The sequence below is a fragment of the Daphnia pulicaria genome, chromosome 8 (assembly GCF_021234035.1).
Source record: "Daphnia pulicaria isolate SC F1-1A chromosome 8, SC_F0-13Bv2, whole genome shotgun sequence".
NCBI classification, from domain to species: domain Eukaryota; kingdom Metazoa; phylum Arthropoda; class Branchiopoda; order Diplostraca; family Daphniidae; genus Daphnia; species Daphnia pulicaria.
Window position 1 is genome coordinate 12,607,600 of NC_060920.1, and position 19,634 is coordinate 12,627,233.

Here is a 19,634-nt window from a genome sequence, read left to right on the forward strand (position 1 = left end):
GTAAATGTTATTTTCCTTTTTCTAAATGTACAGACAATAAAAGAATGTTTTCACACGGTTCAGTCAAGTTCTGTGACTGGCACACCAAAACAATTCCGCCGTCGATTACGGGAGAAAAACCTCAACGACAAAAAAGAAAAAACTTTTCCTTACCGGAACGACGATTTTGTATATCGAGTTTTCCATGACATCTTTTTTTTTTGGGGGGGGGGGGGGGAGTTTCCTTTTGCTGACACGAACACGACACGCGCGTGTAAGGGTGCGCCCGGGAGAAAAAAAAGGCATCCAGGTCGTAGGAGTTCGTGAAATTAGTCATTTTGTGTGTGTTCGTGGGCGAGTTCGTGCCACTGGGACGAGGATGATTGCCATTAGCATTCGACATTTGACACAAACATCGTGAAATTTGCCCCAATTCGTCGAATATGTTTCGCCGCTTTTGGTTTCAATAACATCCCAGTTAGGAGCCGTTTTTACGTATCGATTCAACTTAGACGACGACCTTGATGCAGAGATTGTTGGTTATTCGACTTTTACCACACGTACTCTGCATAACCTTACAGAGCCCCAACTTTTAACTGGAACAATTACGAATGTATAACAAAAGGGAGAAAACAACTTGCAACGGGGTTGTTCAGTGGGAAAAGTATCGAGGGACAGACGAACGATTGTTAGGGACTTGGGGTAAACCTCATAAGTTGATGACATAATCCAAAGACCTTGACCAAGATTTAACATGTCGTTTACAACAAGACCCTTTCCATTAAATACTTTCCCCTCTTCAAAAACTGGGCGTCCTTGGACTGGAATAACCAATCGACACATTTTGTTTTCATCAAAGACAAATTTATTTGCGATAACTTAAGAAGTGCTGGGCATAATTAATACAGATTGAAGCTGAAAATGGATAAGATCGGGGAGGAGGAAGGCTAGACGAAAAGCATTTTTTTTCCTTTCATTTATTTTTGTTCTTTTAAAAAGGGGGGGGGGGGGAGATAATTTGCAGCGGATGGAAGAACTAGGTGCCGTAAACAGGCTCTTTTGAATTATTACTTTTTAGGGTTTATTTTTTTTTTTCCTTTTGGGTTTTTATTGATTGGGGTGAGGGGGAGCGGAAGATAAACTGAAGCCAGGAAAAATAGTCCCGAGCAAAATATCTCAATAATCCTCGACATTTAAAATGATCATTTCGCGTACTAGGATTTATCAAGTTTCGTTGATTCAAGCAATCTCGCTGATGATGGTGGTCAAACCCTTGCCATTGTACGTTGTCTTGAATTGTTCTGGAATAGGATACTCCACCTGCAACAAGACAATTGAATTTAAAATCAAAAGAGTTAATAAAACATTAATAATATAGAGAAATGAAACGTACGTAGTCGCCATCGGCCTTTGGAACGAGGACGTTCATTTCCGACGATTTAGCAGAAACGATCGACACATCGAGCGATGCTTGGTTCAGATAAATTTGACATCCATCCGTTTTGTCGATGCTGATGGTTGGCACTTTGGTCAGCACTTGCATCTGCACCGATTGGCAGTTGACGAACTCGACCGATGAAACGACACTGTCCAGGACGATGCTCGTCTTCTTGCACGAGTCCAAAACGATCGAATTGACTTTTCCTGATGGTGTATATAAAAAGATGTGATTAAAAAACGAGCCGACCAATGTCTAAAAATGGAAATTACCTTTGACTTGAATGGTCGATCCTTCGCACTTGAAAATGTAGACGACTTGGTGCATTTCCGTGTCAGTAATTATTAAACCTGTTTGATTTTTCTGGTATTCAATCATCCACTTTTTACCCTCGAGCTCCTTGCGAGGAGGCCGCTCGACAGCTTTCTGCATGGCCGGAGACGAAGCGGCGACAGATCCAATAGGTTTGGGAGCCACGCTGGGTTTGGTGAAAGGAGCCGGTCCGCTGCGGAGCGAAGGATTCTTGTGCGTCTGCATGTCGGCAGTGACTTTCTTGAGCCCTTTGGTCACGTCTTCTCCCTGGTTCAACGCGGCAAAGAGTTGAGCGCGACTCTGCTCATCACCACCACTGCCAGCTCCCGACTCTTCCGCAAACAAGTCACCAGCTGGCATCGGTGGAGGAGGAGGTCCTGGTGGCGGAGGAGGTCCACCAGCCTTTGAAGTCGGAGCAGTCTTGCCTGCATTTTGCACAGCGTCACCGCCTAGGAGAAAGACAAGAAAAGGTTGAACGCTGTTGACATTGTGACTCTAAATCGTGTGTCACGCCAATAAACGATCGACAAAAGAGTGTAGAGTGCACTAGTGTACCTTTGGCGTTCCAGACCAGTCCGGTCGTGTGGTGTTGCTTGACGAATGCCTGCAAATCCGTCAACACCTGGACCCAAGCTCGGACCCAGTCCACGTGATTCTTGTCCCTGGGCAAATCGACATTTCAAATGTATTTCCTATTGCTTTCAATACAATTGATTAGAAAAAGATAAGACTCTACTTGTCTTTCCAGTCTTTCAAGACTCGATTAGTGTAGAATTGGCCGGCATCGTTCATCTCTTTGATGTAGGGCCCAGGAGCAGGGGCCACAGTGACCCATCCCAGTGCGGGAATGCTTTCGCTGATGGCGCTCAAATGGTTGAACAGCGGCGATGTGCGATTCTTTTCTCTGAAAGATTGGATGCCCTGAATAGCCTGAGAAGTTGGTGCCAATAATTTGACCAAATCGGCCTCGACCGGCGCTTTGGAGCGTGAAGCCACAATCAGAAAATGACGTTGATCTCTGTTCATATCAGAAAAAAGGAAAATCAGAACATAAATTCGTCAAGCACATCACGAGATATCGCATGTCATGTCAAACGTATCTAATTTTTTCTAAAATGATGATAACGGAGGGAAAGTCTAAATACGTACTTGAATCCTTGTTGCGCCATGTCTGCATGTTGAGCCACGTCTCCACCGATGACTTTGGAGCATTTCAGGTAAGCGGCAAACGGGCCGGCAACGATTTCATCGAACGCCAAAACGGACGGAGCAAGGGCTTCTTCTGTAAAATAATAATAATAATAATACAAATATAGAACGGGAAGCACGCAAACTCCATTAGGTAACGGAGGGGAGGGATATCAATCGAAAAAATAAACAAATGCCCTAGTTCATGACTATTGATTTATTTCTCTCGGTATGATTTATATAGAATGGGGAATAGAGGAATAAAAATGTAGAGTTTAGCCAGCTACTCGACTCCGCCTCGGCCGCCATGCACCGCAATTTCCGTTCTTGTCGAGTCGATTGTAGAGTATTGGTATGGCCGTCTTCGCTAACACAATCGCATTCCTCACGACAGCAGTCGCAATCACAGCCCTCTGCTCCGTCTGCTTCCTCCTCGTCGGTTTCGATCAGAGAATGCAACGAGCCTTTAGGCCGTTGTTGGCGTTGACGTGGCGACGATTTGACCGCCGATTTGACGGAATGTTCACGTGATAAACCACTTCCCATATTTCCCATACGTTACACGACGACTACAAATTCGATACAAAACTACCCAAATGGATTTACATTTGCTCCTATATTGCCTTTAATGCAGAGGAATCTCGACAAATAACGATCTACCACCGATGCTCGACACTGACTGGACTCGACTTTTTTTTTCCTTATGCAGCAGCAGCAGTTTCGGGCGAAAAAGGAAGCAGAAGAAAGAAAAGTCATGAGAATTGATGATGACCAGTACCGTTAGTGCTGGAAGTACTTTAATGCACGAATCCTCCAAACCAACGGACCAAACCAGCCAATGGAGGGAGGGAGCCATCACATTTTTCTGGCCGAGAATTAGTAGCGAAATGTATTTTATTACACGAAAAAAGGAGCAAGTGAATTTACAGCTTGCTGATATCGGTCAACGATAAAAAGCCGCTTTCAGATCAACAAACTGCTGTGGTTTCCTGGTTTACGTCCCTTTTGTGGAACGGATTTAACAGACACAAACGGTGGAAAGCGATGGCCGAGGAAAAATATAAAGCACAAAGGAATATCACGTAACGACATGACACATAGACCGTTCCAAAAGGCTGCCTATACGAAAAAAAAAAAAAAGTACAGCGCCATATGTTGGGCGTCACCTCCATTCTCTCTCTTTAGTCTTTTCAAAATATATATGTTTTACTCTTTTCTTTTTACAACTGACCTACACTCTTCCCACACTTGTATAATTCAACGCCTATAGTCACTCAATATAGAAAAGCTTTTTGTTACCTGGCATGGTCGTGGTGGAACCTTGAGCACCAAGCACAGTAGACTCGAGTTTGCTGGCAACTGTCTCCAGGCGCTGAACTATAAGTGACAGCTCTGCAGCTGAAGCCATCTCGGTCCTGCAAAATAAAAAAAAAGAAACAGATAGAGGTGAGTCATCCCTTTGTAGGTGTGCATTTTCCACATCGACCCACCCAGTTAAAGTTCCCTGACCAACCCAGCACGAGCAACAAAATGTTACCGGCCAGCCCACTCACTTATCTATCATCAAAAGTTTCAGTTTGGGCTTGCTTGGTTGCAGCTTGTTGATTGGCACAGACATCAAACAATCACTACATTTTTTCATAGAGCCATTTCTGAATGAACTTCAACCCCTGCTGGGATCCATGTTTTCTCTACCGGAAATAGCCGGCTTTCTTTTTTTGTTAAAATGCTTGACAGTCACGTTTTGTATATTCTAACTGCTAAAGATAGCTCTTCTTCCTATAAATAGGAATCGAAGCAATAAACATTTCTTACCTAACACTTGAACGATGTACAATCTGAGCAAGAAAAAGAGGAAGCTTTCGACCTCCCCGTGAAACCTGACTTTATTACAAAGAAAAAAGTTAAAGATTACTCTTTCGAAACTTGCACATAAAGGAAAGATAAGGATACGAGTCGAGGTTGTGTTTCTCGAGTTATGACTCACCTAACTGGTTAATAATGAATGTCAAACCAAGCCCCGCGGCTACAGGATCAAGTTTCCACGAGATTGGAGATTGATTCATAGATGGCTCTCTGTGCGACCCGCCTGGTCAAAATATAAAGTCGACTGTAATATTCGTAGCAAGGTTCGTTGGCATTAAAATTCATAGGTAGTGTTGTACTGTGTAGAAGAAAGCCAATAGGCAAAATAAATTGGCGAAGGCCTGAGAAGCAAATGTATTTCCTTCCTTTTCAAATAACAAGGGAGGAAGCGGGAGATATGGCCAACTGTCATGACGCCGGGTTAAAAACATGAGTTTACGTGGGTTCAGGAAACAAAAATGGTTATTATGGATAATTGCTTTATTTTTTTTAATTTTCCTCTATTTTCTTGCGATCTCCTTACCAAGTAGCACTTCAGGTAACAATAAATGCTTTGTAGATACAAATATAGGTGGGTATAAATAATCTGAAACATCCAAATATTTTCCAGAGCTTTGTAATTGCTCCAAAACGCGCGTTGAACATCAGTTATACGCCGGGGAGTCGAAAAGTGAAATTCTAGACCATCCACAGAGAAGAAATCACCTGGCTGTTATTGTTCCTTTCAGGGATAGATTTGAGGAACTCCTTGAATTTGTTCCACATATGCACAGGTTTCTCTCAAATCAAAGTGTGACACATGACATTTTTATCGTTAACCAGGTAAATATAGCTTCTACTATTTAATGGCAAAACCAGTTGATCCAATCCAGATCTTTCCTTTTATTCAGAAAGATCATTTCAGATTTAATCGAGCTTCCTTAATAAATGTTGGATTTGTACATATTGAGTCATTGGAGAAATTTGACTATATTGTAATGCATGATGTGGACTTGCTTCCTATCAACCCACAACTCAAATATTTTAATCCTGGTGATGGGTTTGCACTTCATATTGCTAGTCCAAAACTTCATCCCAAATACCACTGTAAGCATAGGCTGCGGTTGCTATATATTTTTTCTGTTGCATCTAATATAATCTTTCTTTTCCTTCTCTCAGATGAAACATTTGTTGGTGGGATACTGATCCTCACAACCAATGACTATAAGGTAATTGGTACAAAGATCACACCAAATGTGTAATATTCCCAATTTATAGCCTGTTGTTTATTGCCCAATTGATCCTGCATTTTTGTACAGAAACTCAATGGACTCAGTAATAAGTATTGGGGCTGGGGTCTAGAAGATGATGAATTCTATCAGAGAATGAAGCAAGGGGCCATTAAATTACTAAGGCCAGAAAATGTAACTCAAACAGAAAATTGCTTCAGGTAATATCTGTTACAATTTAATTGTTTATTGATTAAAAGATACATATATATTTATCTTATATGGAAACACATTCAATAGGCATGTTCACGACAGCAAGAAACGTGTTCGTGATCATCACAAATGTTATGACCAGAAAACAGCATCTCGGAAAAGAGACAGAATCACCGGACTTTCAGATTTGTCCTATCGAATAGATTCCATTTCATCCTTACATATTGACTCTGCCCCTGCTACTTTTCTGAACGTTTTCCTCAGCTGTAACAAAACTCTGACACCTTGGTGTAGCTGCCCATGAAAAAGTTTATTCTTTGCTTGCAATTTAAACGAAAACCATCCTGTACTCAGTTCGATTTGAGGATTGAACCAATTTTTAAAGTCATCGAGTCAATTATGCTATGATTACCAAATGAATTTGATAAAAAATACAATTATTTTGAAAAGCAAAAAAATTTTTGATGTTCAGGGAGATGCATTCTTATTTTATTCAAGTTATCTAATATCTAAATAATTGAATAAGCGGTAAAATTTTAGATAATCTTGATCACCAGGTGGCAGTGTTTTTTTTTTCAGGAAGTAGCAGTCTAGCAGAAGACTTCGAAGGCCACGAGAAACGATTTGGCGCAGTTTCCTTGTTCGGTAACAACTGTGGAAACAAACTATCCAGTGAATCCACATTGTTGACACAATACCAGTGGATTTGAAGGTGTGCCGTTATCGGTTAAAAGATAAAAGTAGGATTATATTCAAATATATTTATTACAGGTTTCACCGACATATGAGGAAATTTGATTTCTTGGGGGTTACTAGGCCCACTGAGGCTGCTCGTGATTCTCGTCAAGTGCGTTATTTATTTTTTAATTTATTTAAATCCAAGCAAATTCTTGACTCAATTTAAATTTAAAATTAATATGTTCATGTTCTATTTGTATAATCAGGTCATGGATTACTCAGAGCTGACTGAGCGGCTACGTAAAACACTCTATTATGGATCAGTTGCCAAGGCCTCAGCAAGTCTCAATTCCAGTTTACCACTCACACGTACTGAGATGCAATGCATAGTTTCACTGTTACATAGTAATCTCAAATTTTGTTTTCTTTGCAGGTGTAATAGTGGAGAAGTTTACTGAAACTGATAGTAACCTATTCCTGGAGAAACTGTGTTTTGAATATGCTGCTGAACTTTCAAGAGAAGCTTGCCTTTCACCCTGTTCTTTGGTCGTGGCCTTGATTTATTTGGATAGGTTATGCCAAAGTAATCCAAACTTTGTGTCCTCAATTCCTTCATCCAAGTTGTTTCTTATATCTGTGGTAAGAGCTATTTCAGGTTTTTCATAGAGTAACACAAATTTCTTTATTGTTTTTATTTTATTTATTTAGATGGTGGCTTCTAAATTTCTCAATGATGATGGAGAAGATGACGAAGTTATCAATTCTGAATGGGCCAAAAGTGCCAAAATAGAGTTGTCAGACCTTAACCAAATTGAAAGACAATTTCTTCAAGCTATTGTAAGCTGATCCTTTCATATGTTGAAATAATTTTTTGCCAAATTGAAAAACAAACAAAAATGCAAATTAAATTTTCTATTAAAAAATCTATTTAAATGTAGGAATGGCGTCTTTTTGTAGACGATCAAGAATTTGCTGAAGCATTGGCCCGGATCGAGTTCCGCGTAGCTCAACGTGAGAGCTTAAAACGTGGATGGCTCACGTATACTGATTTGGACATTCTGGCTCAACGGAAGCTGTTAACAGATACTTGGGATGTCGTCTACGACCTTATAATCAACGTCTCCGTTGCTTGTATGACAGCCTACTTGGCTAGCCTGGTTACTCTAGTTGGATCGGCAATTGTTGTCTCTTCCTTACCCTGGAACAATTGTTCAAGCCTTTCCTCACCGCCGTTGGCCACTCCTCCTCCAGCATTGAGCTCCTCTTTCACGCCAGTAGCCACCTCCAACGCAAGTTCCGCTCTGCCGCAACCAGAAATTGACGTCATCGACCCTGAGGTGGATTTCAGTCGGCTGGCGATATCACAATTTGCTTTCCAACACCCTGATTTGGATTCAGATGCATTCTTGAAGGACTTCACGGCAATTGCACTCGGTTCTTTCTCTCATCAACCGAAACCACCGTTTCTCATGACAAATGAGACGACCATTAATGTAACCGTTAAGAATTTTACCGACCCCCTTGTTTTTCTCCAGCAGAGTTACTGCGCTCTGATTGGCTCAATTATAGGATTCCAAAGTAACTCGTACGCTCTCTCTCCTCTATGTTTGACCGTTCACGCCTGAAAATGTTGTAACGTGGTTTGCTTAATTTTACTTATCTATTTCGGTTAATTAAATTTAAATTGCTTGTCCCGAATCCTGTCAACAGTTTCCATTAATTGCTGTACCCGGTTGACGTCTATATCATGGTCCCATCTGCGCATATTAATTAATATCAAACGATGAGTCCTCATCATCACAGCTGTAATCCGTAATATTTTTAAATATATTGAAATTACCTTCCATGGCGTTTAAAATCAGAGCCAATAATTAGGGCGTGAGCTCCTGCATAAGTAGACAAGTTGGAAGATGTTACCCCGGATCCTGCCATGATGGGTATTTCGACGCTGTTGGCTACTTCTGCAAAATTGAACGCCAGTAAATATAAATAGGCCAGTAACACGAAACGGGGTCCGGTTCGAATGTAATACCCTTAAAATCAGAAGGGAGGGCTGGATCACCAGTTGCTTGACCAGTCACGATAACTCCATCAGCCATGAAAAATTCGGCAGCTTTAGCAGTTTCCGCTAATGAAACGTCGTTAGTAATAGCATGCGAACTTTATACAAAGGGAGGGAAAAAATTAGTAAAAAGTACAACATGTCAACAATCCAGTTCCAGATAGGCCTACCTGTGTTTCTTCTTAATATCACAGTAAATTTGGATTTTATCAGCACCAATCTGTTTTCTGAACCTTAGTAGTTGTCCTGCACAGGAATCTATGTAGCCTTCATCAGCAACATGACCAAAAACAAATCCTTCACAGCGAATAAAATCAAAACCAGAGGCATGGCCAATAGCTACTGCTTCCTTGTTTCCAGCAGCTAATACCTGTTGCATTGTACACCCATTAGTCTCATTACACCCTCATGAGCAAAATTTTGAAGGCTGTTTCCAGGGTAATTTATAAACATATACCTGAAGGCCACATGGAATATTTGGCAGGATGTGTTTGACATCTGAGCAAATTCTAGTCATGGCAGCAATAATTTCAGGGCCAACAGGGCCTTTGATGTATGGAATGTCATGCATGTTTTCTATTATGACTCCATCCTATAATTAAAATGTGTTTTGTTAGTAAAGTTGATAACCAATTACACTATTACAAAACGCTTACAATACCAAGTTGTGTCGTAAATAAAGCTCGGCTTCTTTACAGGCGATTTCACTGATAGCTTCGATGTTTAAAGTAGATTTTGGAGTACCTGCGATCAGTCATCAACACGTTAAGCAAAGAATTCTCACATCAGTAAAAAAATAAAATAAAATAAGAAAACAGTTTGATATTACCTGGCAGTGCTCGAAGATGAATCATACCAATAATATTACACGCAGAGTGTTTGAAAAGTTGACGGAATCGCTCCATGATTGAATTTTACCCAAGTGCCAAGAATGAATAATGTAAACATTGAATTGACCCTCAAAAACGTCTGCTGTCAAAAGAGTGTAGCTAAAGAGTCACATATTCCATAACGGGCGAATTAAATATAATTTTTTGTTTCGAAAATACTGGCTCTTAATTAACATTCATCAGCAAGAGTATTTTGTTAAATTTGTGCATTTGGCATGCTTATGGTATGTTTTTTTTTTACGGGTGCAGTCACTGATGCAGTGATTCTCGATTTCTCGGCGTGAACTCGATCGTGCAATGGGTATAAACCACTAAACCAGGTAATAAGCTTTTAAAAACTACGAAGTGATTAGAATAGGACATTCATTTATGTATTTTCTGTTGAGGAAGAAGTATGTCATGATCTTTAATTCGATTGTTTTTTTTTTACACTCTATACTTTTAGTTTAGCATTCGTTTGACATTGTTTCGGTGTGATATGTAAATGAATCTTCCTTAAACAGCAAACAATCCCCGATAAAGATTTTGTAACACTACTTCCTGTTCTGTTTTGCAATTGAAAAACGACCATCAGTGAGACATGATTTAATTGTTTGAAAAATATTTTTCTAATCACAAAAGAGAAACCAGTTACTCTTTTTTTCTCTTGATCGTTTCTTCATTGCGCTTCTTCTTCTTCTGTTGGTTAACCACTTCAATAGTTTTGGCTGAAAGTAAAATATAAATAGTTTTATTTCATTTCGCCACATTGGGCAGCAAAATCATTTCAAACTTTACGCTTACTTTCTAGGGCCTTTGAGTTATTTGGAAAAAGAAGCTTATCCGAGTTGAGGAACGGCATCTCCACGACAACAGAGATGACAAACGAAATGAAGAAGGAAATCACCAAAATTCCGAGGTAAGTCGTACCAAATATCAATTCAGTAAAGTAGAAGGGCTTACGCAAATGAGATATGTATACTCTCATGAAATTGAAGTGGACTAGATAGACTGCGTAGCTCATTCGGCTAAACGGAAGGAAGAGTTTCCATGACAAGAATCGATGAATGAAACCTGTTGATTGAAATGTCATGAAATGTAAAACTGACAAAATGTCAATATTATGTATAAGTACCTCCATATCCGTGAGTGCAGGCGAAAATGATCCAACCGACGGTAATCGCCCAAGCGGAGTGATGCAAAGCGCCGTATGACACCCGAACCAATGGATTAATTTCCGGAACTAAAGTCTCATCCAGATACGGAAACATTCCATAGGTGACGGCCGATCCCATTATCGCGGCCGTTATCCAACCAACTGCCACTAGATACTATTTTAAAAACAAATTTTTCAATTCACGGATTTCACGCCAATCAATCAATTATTTTCGGATACTTTATTGATGTGAATTATTTTGTCTTTCGTCTTGTGGAGTAGCCATCCGAAAAGTATTCCGATCATGTATGGAGGCATCCGTGCAAACGTTTCCATGTAATGCCATTGTGCGTATTCGTCGATTCTCGTTAATTCCGATCTGTTAAACCATTTAGAAAAATCAAATTAGATCACGCACTGACAGATAAGCGTTATTTGAAAATGGGTTACGGTCTAAGCCAAACAATCGTCGCTGGTAGATTGTGGACGATGAAAACAGTGGCGGAACATCCGAGAACAACCAAGAGACTGAATGCGGTCCAAATCAATCCGGCTCTCTTCCAACGCCAAAGCGGATAAATAAATAGCGGGCTGATCCAGAACATTTGCATGTCGCAGGCGAGATACCAAGACTCAGCGAAGGCATAAGCTGGACTGGTAAACTTGTGCGGGTTCACGTAGTTGTTCAGGTACATAATTTGGGCCCAGAAATTTTCCCTGACACTCTTGCTTATACGCTGGACAAAATTCCAGTCGGGTCCGGTTCCGACGTGCGGCCAAATTGTCGCTAAGAAGGCCAGTATTGCCGCATAAACTGGAGTGAGCCTTAAACATATCTGAATTTTCAAGCCATCATTTTCACAGGCTAGTAATTGAATACCTGATGTATCGCCGTATATAAAACCGCTTGAGGTTGAAGAATCCCTTATTTTGATCCAATTGGCGCATTTGAGTAAACGACACCAAGAGGCCACTCAATAAAAAGAAAGTGTCCACTCCAAACAGACCGTTTGAGACAAATTGAAGTTCCAGTCGCAGCGAATTCTATGTAAACATGAAGATTATTCAGCTTCCTCTTTATTTCCAGGTTGAATGCCACAAAGCCTTTCTTTATCAAAGCGCATAATTACATTGAGAACCATTGGCTTATTGTAGCTCAGTCGCAGAAAAGTGCACGCCCCAGCAAAATGGATTAATACTATCCAGCAAGTAGTCAGAATTCGGACTCCGTGCAAACATGCCAAACTATCTGCGTCATCTTCCATGGAAAATAAGGTTTTGCAATTCTTTTTGGCGGAGAAGCAGTGAAGCAACTGAATAGTAAACGACTTTGGGCAATTGGACAGCTCGTTATTTATCCAAGCATCGTGCACGGTTGCTGCTGAGACGATTACGACCAAAAGACAAAACACTGACCTGGAAAAATGTTTGTAAATAGTTCACGTGATGAACATGAATTATGTTTGTTGTGCCAAATTCAGTCAATTTGACAATACTTACAGAACGATAAGAGTGGGGTTATCGAACGTCGTGTTCCTGCCGTGAATTTTCTCTTGCGTGTAGCAGTATTTTTCGCTCGAGATGGCCACGATGGAGAAGTTGTTTTCTTTGACGACACGGGATCCAACTAGTTGGCCAACTGCAGAGCGCAAATCACCCGCGCTGCAGGTCGATGGCAGACAGAACCCAACGGAAGGCTTTTGAAAGTTGGACATGTTTTCGTTGATTTCCTCTTCTTCGGAATGATCCGATTCACTTTGAGCAACGTCATTCCCTTTTTCTTGTAGTTTCAGTCCAAAGAAGACGGTGCAATATTTCCCTTGGAAAGGAATTCCATCGGATTGGACCGAAAGACATTCGTCAAACAATCCTGATTCGTGGTGAACGTTGTCACTTCCGTCAATATGAATCAAGTCCTCCACTAGTCTTCCAGAGGACTCGTACACTGTGTAACAATATCAGGAGTTATTGAAAATGATCTAATAACCGATCCTAATTGTAAAGGTATTTGTAGGGATCAATTATTTCAACTTACTTTTGACTGCCCACGGGAGTCGACTGCGAAGGGCTGAAAGATATTCTTGCGAGTTTTGACGACATATTTCACTGACGCTTCCGGAAGCGATGGATGTCGTCGGAATACTCGATTGAATCCACCACTCATCAATCAAACCTTGGTGTTCATTTTCACTAATTGGTGTTGAAGTGAGGGCATTGATATTTGGCACACAGAAAATTAACGAAACCACTAGAGAGACAACAGCTGATAGACTCGCCGACATGACTGATTATTGAACTCGAATGCTGTAATGAGAAAATGCGTTCTCTCAGTTAACAGCTGTGTACAGCGGACAACCTTCAAAAGCCAAACTGGTCTCGGACATGGCAATAATTTTTAACCAAATTTCCCGTTCCTCCAAACTGACTCCTGTCGAGTAATTATATCAAAATTCCTTTTTCTTCAGCTATTCAAAACCAAAATCGATTCTTGAATGTCGCTGAGTAACTTACGGACGTGTTGATGTTTGAAGGCAAACTAATGTAACAGTGACGAGAGCGAAACACGAGGTCCTCTTGTCGGTTAAGTCAACCTCAAATGTCTCTGTAGCATGTGTCTACATCTTAACCGAATACTTTGCTCGCCTTCTCAGCAAGAGGAAAACGTCTAACTATAGTTCCCTTTGATATCTAATATTAGATATAAAAAAACGAAAGTCTTTTCAAATTCACAGCTGACAGTGCCAAGTTGGCAGAGATTTCAATGGTGAACTGTCTGCCAATTTAAATGAGAACGACAATGGACGAACACTGCTTTTTTCCACAGCGATGCGCTAGTTTGGATAATCGTTATAATTCATGTGCAGCCGAGTACTTTTAATGTTGGTATCTGAGACTGTTAGATTTGTTGTCCCCCAAAATCTTGGAAAGACACAGGACATCACGGGATTCGGTTCTATTTTTATCTCAGACGACGGAAAATTTCCCGACCAACTCTCGTAAGTTATTTTTAAACCAATCGATGTTGCACTTCGGTTGTAGTTTGTTATGTATTAGCCTATTCCGTGGTTTTTCTTCGATTCGCAATTAAAGAAATGGCACGATGAAACGAAAAATAAGGCTACAAATCATTCATCTCTGTTGCAATTTAGATTCTTTTGACATTTTATTACTGTGAACACGCTCTAGTTGTTTTTCAGTGCGAGAATTCTATTTCTGTCCTCTGATTTTCTGTGGATCAGTGCAGCGAATCTGCCGGAAAGGTAGTGAGAAAAACGAGGAAAAAACTTGGAGATGCTGCAAATTAAATCAGTAATGTTAGATATAATAATTTTTTTCTATGAAGATAGCAATTGTATTGATCTTGTATGGAATTGTGCACACCGCAAGCAACTAAAGGCATGCAGGTCATCAAAATAAAAAAATAAAGTCATGTTATATCGATAACTAATTAGTAATTACCTACGCAGTTTCATTCAAAGTGCGTCAATTCCTTCTAATTATTTCTCACTTATTAGTTATTTTAGTAACTTTTTAAGCCCTTGCAAAGTTAGTTTCAAATTGTGCGGTAAAGTCAATGTTTCTTTACTTCATCTGGCAACATCTAACCCAAGAAGTTGCGAAAGGGTGGGAAAAAATGGAGATTCTGAAAATGGTATGTTATGTTGTGAACTTTTTTTTTTGTTTTAACTTTTAAGCAGTTGCACACTTTTCTAATTAGTAGTACCAAAAACAGTGAATATCTTGAAGAAAATAAAATACATACTGGTTCCAACAACTGTTTTTACAGCAACCAGCAATTTTCCTCTGTGAGTTCAGCTAGAAAAAGTTACACGTTAGACTAACCCCATTTTGGACAGTTTTTTTAAATGAAACGATTATTTGCGCCAAGTTTAGTTGACTTCTTCACCATACCCTATAGTAATTTATTTTTAGACATTAAATAGTGAATACAAACAAATCGTCATGCGAGTGCAGCGCCTCATTTGTTTTTAAAATTTTTGCAGAGCGCCAACTGTCAGATGTGGAATCATGATGATGCAATAATTCTTGATAGTGCAAGATATTGCATCCACACCTTGACAATTTTTGTCATTTTTTACGTGTTTAGTCTTTTGTTCCAATTCAGGTGCTTTTCGAATAGTCGCTAAATCAGAAAAATGAGTACCGCGGAAATCGTTGATCAATTAAACGCGCTTTGGGATGAAGAAACACAATGCTCAATCTGCTTGGAATGTTTCGATGAAGAAATTCGCGTGAAAACATTTTTGGATTGTCGCCATTATTTTTGTTTATTCTGCATCAAGGTATTGTAGTAGACTGTAGCTTTCAGGCTGCACAATTTTAGCTTAATTGTAACGCAGGCTTTCCTTTGTTTCAATCAGGAATGTCGATCTTTGCCCGGTTCAAGTGGAAAGGAAATACTTTGCCCAATATGCAGATCAAAGACCTCATGTAAAGAATTGGCCCGGCTTCACATGCCAAATTTGACTTCACCTCTACATCAACTTTTGCAGACACTCAAAGAACCAAGTACTCCTGAACAACAGCAGCAAGTGGTAACAATCCTCCGTAGCAATCCTCAGTTGATGGCAGCTTTTGTAAAACAGCGTAGCATTCTTATGCAACAAAACCAAAACCAGCACCAGCAGCTTTAAACAAGGCCAGCTAGCAGAAGAATGTCCAAATCAAGATTTAGTTTGTTTACCTTACCACAGTCCCAAGATTTTAAAATGATTAGAAACATGTGTGTATTTCTGTGCCGACATTTATGCCAAAAGGCACACACCTTACTAATAAATTACCCTTAGTTGATTAATCTTTAATCAGTCAAGTGTAAATAGGTTTGGCAACACAAAGATTATTTGATTTGCGTACTGTTGTTTTAGGGATGACGATAATCTTTATGAAAATTGTCGTCATTCTTTGGTTACAGAAGACGCGCGTAAGCTGAACTTATAAGCTTAACTATCAATCGAGTAAGCTCATAATCTTCGTTTCGTAATTCTTCCACTATATTGAAATGGTCCAATGAGTCCATAATTTTACAGTGGACGTCAGTGAATCCTGCTCGAAGCAGTGCCTAAGAAATAAAGATTTCATTAAACATTTCTTAACGAAGATGGGAGAATGTAAGTATACCTGTGCGTATGTTGACGTTTGACGTTTGAATTCCGTAGGATCGTTTTCTCCAACGACCAAAAGCTGTTTGATGTGAAGAACTTTTTCCATGGACTGGTTAAAACAATGTAGAGGACTCATTGACTTGGCTGTTTCACTAAATTGAGAGGTAATTACAAATTAACAATAATTTAAAAAAATTATAACAGAAAAGAAATAGCATGCTGAATGGTTAGTTTTACTTGTCTAAATTTAGAGGTAGGTTCATGGAGGTCGTCACTAGTGGAATCACATCAAACACTCCACTAATGTGTACCATGCCATGCAGCAAATCCAAATGGGGCTCATTTTTTTGCCATTGAGGGTCATGAAGTAACATTGATGCCAAGTGGGAACCAGCAGAGTGCCCTGCAATCACCACAGACCTGGTAGAAAACAGGTAACTTATTGCTGTGGTGAAATGAATGAAAGTAAAATACTATAAATTACCTTGAACCCCTCTCTGCTGCCCATTTCAGAACCGCTGATATTGCTGATTGAATCTCCAATATAATGTCCTTAAGTCCAACTAATATGTGCACATTTATCAATAACAAATTCTAGGTTGTTTAGTTGCAATCTAACCTTTTGGAGCCAACTCATATCCAACAACAACAACAATATGCCCAGCCTTGAATTGTGGAGTCACACTATAAGAGGAAATGCTCCTGTCCAACGCCTGCCAGTAGCCACCATGGATGTATACAAATACAGGAGCATCTATAAATTTAGGAAAGAAATTCTATTTAAAAAATGTCTTTTTTAATAGATTTAATAGATCAACAGAATTACCGTTGGGCAAGAGCTGAGCTCCAAAAATGTCAAATTTTTCTCCTTCGCGTTCGCCATAAGGAATGTCCAGGTCACACTGAATTTCCTCCTTTACTTGGTTACTAACTTAATTAAAAAAGCAGGAATTCTCTTATGATTCAGATGAACAATAAACTAATCGAGAACTTTTTTTTAAAGAAAGACAGACTATCTATCCATCCATAATTCCATATTGTTTATGTTTATTCGAGACCTAGCAGACGAGAATTTTTCAGCTATACAACGCAACAAGAAAAATAAGAAAGGTATTGAAGGCATTGAAGGTATCGATGTTTCGAAGGGATGGGTGATTTGTTCACCTGCACTTCACACATGTGTTTTAGGTTAGATACTACATAGAAAAGGCTTACAAAATTGACCTTCATTTAGAATGTTATTTATATTAGAGTTGGTGGTCAGTGGTTAGCCCACTGCCCTTTAAGAGCATCGACAAGGGTTCAATTCCCCGTCAACGCAGATGAAGTATTTCTATTTAATGCATTTATATTGTTAACCACAATTTCTTGTGATCTTATTAAGAGTAAATTTGTCTGCCTTTTCATGATAATTTTTTGCTTTTATATGGCAACATGTAGCTTACCTTGAGTGACAAGTTTAACATGGTTATCAAAAACCCAATCAGCTGGCCCTCTACGAGACCATTTGCTGGGCGAGTATTCGTCTTCTAGTCTCTAAAATGCAAGTTACGTAAGATAACGTTGGTTAATTTCATGGAAATAAAGGTTTTTTTTTTTTTTGCTTTTTTCTTACTTGCGTGTCCCAGAATGACCAGTGTTCCGGTTCCATTATAAAATAAGCTGCGTAGTCTGTTAGCGCGACTGACTCTTGCAAGGAGAAAACTTTGAACTGTAGCTGTCAGCCAAAATGGCCATGGTTTGGAGAAAAGAGAAGACCTTGAAATGCTATGTTGATCAAACATATACAAAGCACTCCTACGATTTCTCATTCATATTCATAAACATTACTAGTTTCTTATAAATAATGATGTGATGTTTGCTAATAGAGTTGTATTAATTGAAACATTTAATTTTTTAGTTTTCGGTTTATTCATAGCATTATCTTATGACTATATAGTGCGCAATGGGGTTGAATAAAGGAATCATACTCTTAGTTCGTTAATTGATTATAAAATAATTCTGAAACCAAAAAAGATGCGGAGGGGCGTTTTTGTTATTGCCGGTATGGCGGTATTATAAATGATACATATTGACAATTTTCCTTCAAGGACAATCTGTTCGACCTTTCCAATGCCACAATCTGTGAATACAAAGAAAAAAAATGAATGATATAACAAATAAATGCGTTTAGTAAAAAAAAAAATACAAATTGTCAAATTCATGAAGTATTTAATTAAATAATTGGTAAAAAAAAACAAATTTTGGAAAGAAAAGTTGTTTGAGATGAATGTGTCAACGCTGTACGGGAAAGGGCGCCTGTTGATTTGGAATGGAACTTTGGGAAGTATGGAACTTTAGAAGATAACGAGTTGACGAGTGATTTATTCGAATGATTTGAAAAGAAGCTTGTTTAATTGACTGCTGTAGGTCTGTAGCCTTGTTTCTTGGGAAAAGTGGTTTAGTAGATAAAATGACGTACATTTGCTACGTGAAAGTGAACTAATTAGCGTTGCTGGGATACAGTACGTTCTGCATCAGATGGGTTCGACACACGTGGTTCAATTTCATATAAAGAGGAAGAATATTACTTTATAATATGAGAACTGTCTACTGTTGTGTGAGTGTAATTCTAGTTTCCATGAGACATAACTGTTTAAGATTGGCAGAACATGAGTACAGTTCACGAGTGATTAACTTTCCAATAAAGATGCTGAGTGCTGCCAGGAAATAAAAACTTACAGGACAAGAAAAACAAACTTCAAATGCAATGAAAGAACATTCTGATCGTCCAGGGCAATCACAACTTTCCAGATCACAAACTTCAAGCGACTGAACTTTTCTTCAGTACTGCTCAGTGCTCATTTCAAGGAAAAGGGGTAAGTTTCTCAGACAACATGTTGATTAAAACCACAGAGCGTACACAGTATTTCAATATAAGTCTGTTGTAAAAGGTAAGTTGTCTGCAAGCATGACTTACCCTCAAACTCGTGTTAGTCCATTCATGTTGTTGACCTGTAGCAAAGCAGAATTCAGATATTGATTTTTGCGAAATCAATAGAATGACAAATTGATTTAGTTGAACTTCTGTCAGCTTGAGCTTCTGAAGATTCTGAAAAAGGATTGCTTGATGTGTCCGATTGGACAGTCTGTATCGAACCAGAGACTAAAGATCAAATGAGGGGGATTTCCGCCAATCAACACGCTTTTGCATTAAACATGGGAGTGTTCGTTAATATCTTGTCCGTGCCCTTAGACTGATTGAATCTTGATTGGACAGAGAGGATCGACGTCATCCCAATGGTCTCGTTTGCGTCACTTTTCTTTATTCAAGGGGTATGCTGCATCGATTTCAATTGAAATAATGAAACAATGAATCTGTTTCTTGAATCTTCGTAGTAAGACTGCCATGAAATAAGAAAGTTGGAACTGTGTTGGTGGATCTAAAAGAGAGTTGCACAGCTGTGGGAATCTGTCCAGCAGAACTTTCCACTTGGTGGGATTGTCGCCTCGTCCAATAACCTTTTGAAATTCTTCCTATGCGGTTATTACCACCTTTTTGA

At 39.3% G+C, this 19,634-nt stretch overlaps 6 protein-coding genes across 12 annotated transcripts; 2 read left to right on the forward strand and 4 right to left on the reverse strand.

Annotated features, from left to right (window-relative positions):
- Positions 1–826: 826 nt before the first annotated feature.
- Positions 827–4,909, reverse strand: LOC124311104 (adenylyl cyclase-associated protein 1-like). 4 transcript variants are annotated; one of them, XM_046775416.1, is made up of 8 exons: positions 4,733–4,909; positions 4,217–4,332; positions 2,879–3,008; positions 2,466–2,747; positions 2,285–2,391; positions 1,690–2,178; positions 1,373–1,623; positions 827–1,299 (listed from the first exon to the last, which is right to left on the reverse strand). In XM_046775416.1, the coding sequence occupies exons 2-8, from the start codon at positions 4,323–4,325 to the stop codon at positions 1,219–1,221; spliced, it is 1,449 nt and encodes a 482-aa protein (XP_046631372.1). In that variant the 5' UTR covers positions 4,326–4,332; positions 4,733–4,909; the 3' UTR covers positions 827–1,218. The 4 variants fall into 4 exon arrangements, with proteins under 4 accessions (XP_046631372.1, XP_046631371.1, XP_046631370.1 ...); XM_046775415.1 differs by having other exon boundaries at positions 2,879–3,011; positions 4,733–4,908; XM_046775414.1 differs by lacking the exons at positions 4,217–4,332; positions 4,733–4,909 and adding an exon at positions 3,205–3,597.
- A 212-nt stretch (positions 4,910–5,121) lies between these two features.
- Positions 5,122–8,726, forward strand: LOC124311548. The gene is made up of 10 exons (XM_046776081.1): positions 5,122–5,321; positions 5,394–5,605; positions 5,674–5,869; positions 5,942–5,991; positions 6,082–6,212; positions 6,976–7,051; positions 7,149–7,251; positions 7,316–7,521; positions 7,591–7,719; positions 7,821–8,726. Exons 1-10 carry the CDS (start codon positions 5,213–5,215, stop codon positions 8,505–8,507), a joined length of 1,899 nt encoding a protein of 632 aa, XP_046632037.1. The 5' UTR covers positions 5,122–5,212; the 3' UTR covers positions 8,508–8,726.
- LOC124311351 (uncharacterized protein F13E9.13, mitochondrial-like) lies at positions 8,524–10,032 on the reverse strand. The gene is made up of 7 exons (XM_046775803.1): positions 9,774–10,032; positions 9,606–9,688; positions 9,402–9,536; positions 9,115–9,314; positions 8,915–9,042; positions 8,723–8,843; positions 8,524–8,639 (listed from the first exon to the last, which is right to left on the reverse strand). Exons 1-7 carry the CDS (start codon positions 9,847–9,849, stop codon positions 8,552–8,554), a joined length of 831 nt encoding a protein of 276 aa, XP_046631759.1. The 5' UTR covers positions 9,850–10,032; the 3' UTR covers positions 8,524–8,551.
- A 151-nt stretch (positions 10,033–10,183) lies between these two features.
- On the reverse strand, positions 10,184–13,822 carry LOC124310989 (nose resistant to fluoxetine protein 6-like). The gene is made up of 10 exons (XM_046775207.1): positions 13,481–13,822; positions 13,005–13,397; positions 12,470–12,914; positions 12,100–12,385; positions 11,850–12,013; positions 11,420–11,794; positions 11,210–11,348; positions 10,949–11,144; positions 10,618–10,887; positions 10,184–10,541 (listed from the first exon to the last, which is right to left on the reverse strand). The coding sequence occupies exons 2-10, from the start codon at positions 13,249–13,251 to the stop codon at positions 10,465–10,467; spliced, it is 2,199 nt and encodes a 732-aa protein (XP_046631163.1). The 5' UTR covers positions 13,252–13,397; positions 13,481–13,822; the 3' UTR covers positions 10,184–10,464.
- A 125-nt stretch (positions 13,823–13,947) lies between these two features.
- Positions 13,948–15,785, forward strand: LOC124311494 (E3 ubiquitin-protein ligase rnf8-B-like). Of its 4 annotated transcripts, none has more exons than XM_046776019.1 (3): positions 13,948–13,965; positions 15,096–15,273; positions 15,352–15,785. In XM_046776019.1, exons 2-3 carry the CDS (start codon positions 15,127–15,129, stop codon positions 15,622–15,624), a joined length of 420 nt encoding a protein of 139 aa, XP_046631975.1. In that variant the 5' UTR covers positions 13,948–13,965; positions 15,096–15,126; the 3' UTR covers positions 15,625–15,785. The 4 variants fall into 4 exon arrangements, with proteins under 4 accessions (XP_046631975.1, XP_046631974.1, XP_046631973.1 ...); XM_046776018.1 differs by lacking the exon at positions 13,948–13,965 and adding an exon at positions 14,262–14,278; XM_046776017.1 differs by lacking the exon at positions 13,948–13,965 and adding an exon at positions 14,539–14,621.
- On the reverse strand, positions 15,701–18,061 carry LOC124311313 (kynurenine formamidase-like). The gene is made up of 8 exons (XM_046775753.1): positions 17,708–18,061; positions 17,538–17,628; positions 16,919–17,023; positions 16,712–16,846; positions 16,577–16,655; positions 16,330–16,512; positions 16,109–16,244; positions 15,701–16,049 (listed from the first exon to the last, which is right to left on the reverse strand). The coding sequence occupies exons 1-8, from the start codon at positions 17,741–17,743 to the stop codon at positions 15,897–15,899; spliced, it is 918 nt and encodes a 305-aa protein (XP_046631709.1). The 5' UTR covers positions 17,744–18,061; the 3' UTR covers positions 15,701–15,896.
- Between the last annotated feature and the right edge of the window lie 1,573 nt (positions 18,062–19,634).

Excerpts from the sequence above, each read along its gene's own strand:
- LOC124311104 (XM_046775413.1), bottom strand. The coding sequence starts at position 3,472 with ATGGGAAATATGGGAAGTGGTTTATCACGTGAACATTCCGTCAAATCG. Across the intron at positions 3,012-3,204 it reads GGCGGCCGAGGCGGAGTCGA|AAGAAGCCCTTGCTCCGTCC; the intron begins GTAGCTGGCTAA and ends ATTATTTTACAG. Across the intron at positions 1,624-1,689 it reads ATCGACCATTCAAGTCAAAG|GAAAAGTCAATTCGATCGTT; the intron begins GTAATTTCCATT and ends ATACACCATCAG.
- LOC124311548 (XM_046776081.1), top strand. The coding sequence starts at position 5,213 with ATGAGTTTACGTGGGTTCAGGAAACAAAAATGGTTATTATGGATAATT. Across the intron at positions 5,606-5,673 it reads ACATTTTTATCGTTAACCAG|AAAGATCATTTCAGATTTAA; the intron begins GTAAATATAGCT and ends CCTTTTATTCAG. Across the intron at positions 7,522-7,590 it reads AGTTGTTTCTTATATCTGTG|ATGGTGGCTTCTAAATTTCT; the intron begins GTAAGAGCTATT and ends TTATTTATTTAG.
- LOC124311351 (XM_046775803.1), bottom strand. The coding sequence starts at position 9,849 with ATGGAGCGATTCCGTCAACTTTTCAAACACTCTGCGTGTAATATTATT. Across the intron at positions 9,043-9,114 it reads GATATTAAGAAGAAACACAG|TTCGCATGCTATTACTAACG; the intron begins GTAGGCCTATCT and ends CTTTGTATAAAG. Across the intron at positions 8,844-8,914 it reads CCTCCCTTCTGATTTTAAGG|AAGTAGCCAACAGCGTCGAA; the intron begins GTATTACATTCG and ends TCAATTTTGCAG.
- LOC124310989 (XM_046775207.1), bottom strand. The coding sequence starts at position 13,251 with ATGTCGGCGAGTCTATCAGCTGTTGTCTCTCTAGTGGTTTCGTTAATT. Across the intron at positions 12,386-12,469 it reads AACCCCACTCTTATCGTTCT|GTCAGTGTTTTGTCTTTTGG; the intron begins GTAAGTATTGTC and ends ACATTTTTCCAG. Across the intron at positions 11,145-11,209 it reads AAATAATTCACATCAATAAA|TATCTAGTGGCAGTTGGTTG; the intron begins GTATCCGAAAAT and ends TTTTTAAAATAG.
- LOC124311494 (XM_046776019.1), top strand. The coding sequence starts at position 15,127 with ATGAGTACCGCGGAAATCGTTGATCAATTAAACGCGCTTTGGGATGAA. Across the intron at positions 15,274-15,351 it reads TTTGTTTATTCTGCATCAAG|GAATGTCGATCTTTGCCCGG; the intron begins GTATTGTAGTAG and ends TGTTTCAATCAG.
- LOC124311313 (XM_046775753.1), bottom strand. The coding sequence starts at position 17,743 with ATGGAACCGGAACACTGGTCATTCTGGGACACGCAA. Across the intron at positions 17,629-17,707 it reads GGTCATTCTGGGACACGCAA|AGACTAGAAGACGAATACTC; the intron begins GTAAGAAAAAAG and ends CTTGCATTTTAG. Across the intron at positions 16,050-16,108 it reads AAACGTCAACATACGCACAG|GCACTGCTTCGAGCAGGATT; the intron begins GTATACTTACAT and ends TTTATTTCTTAG.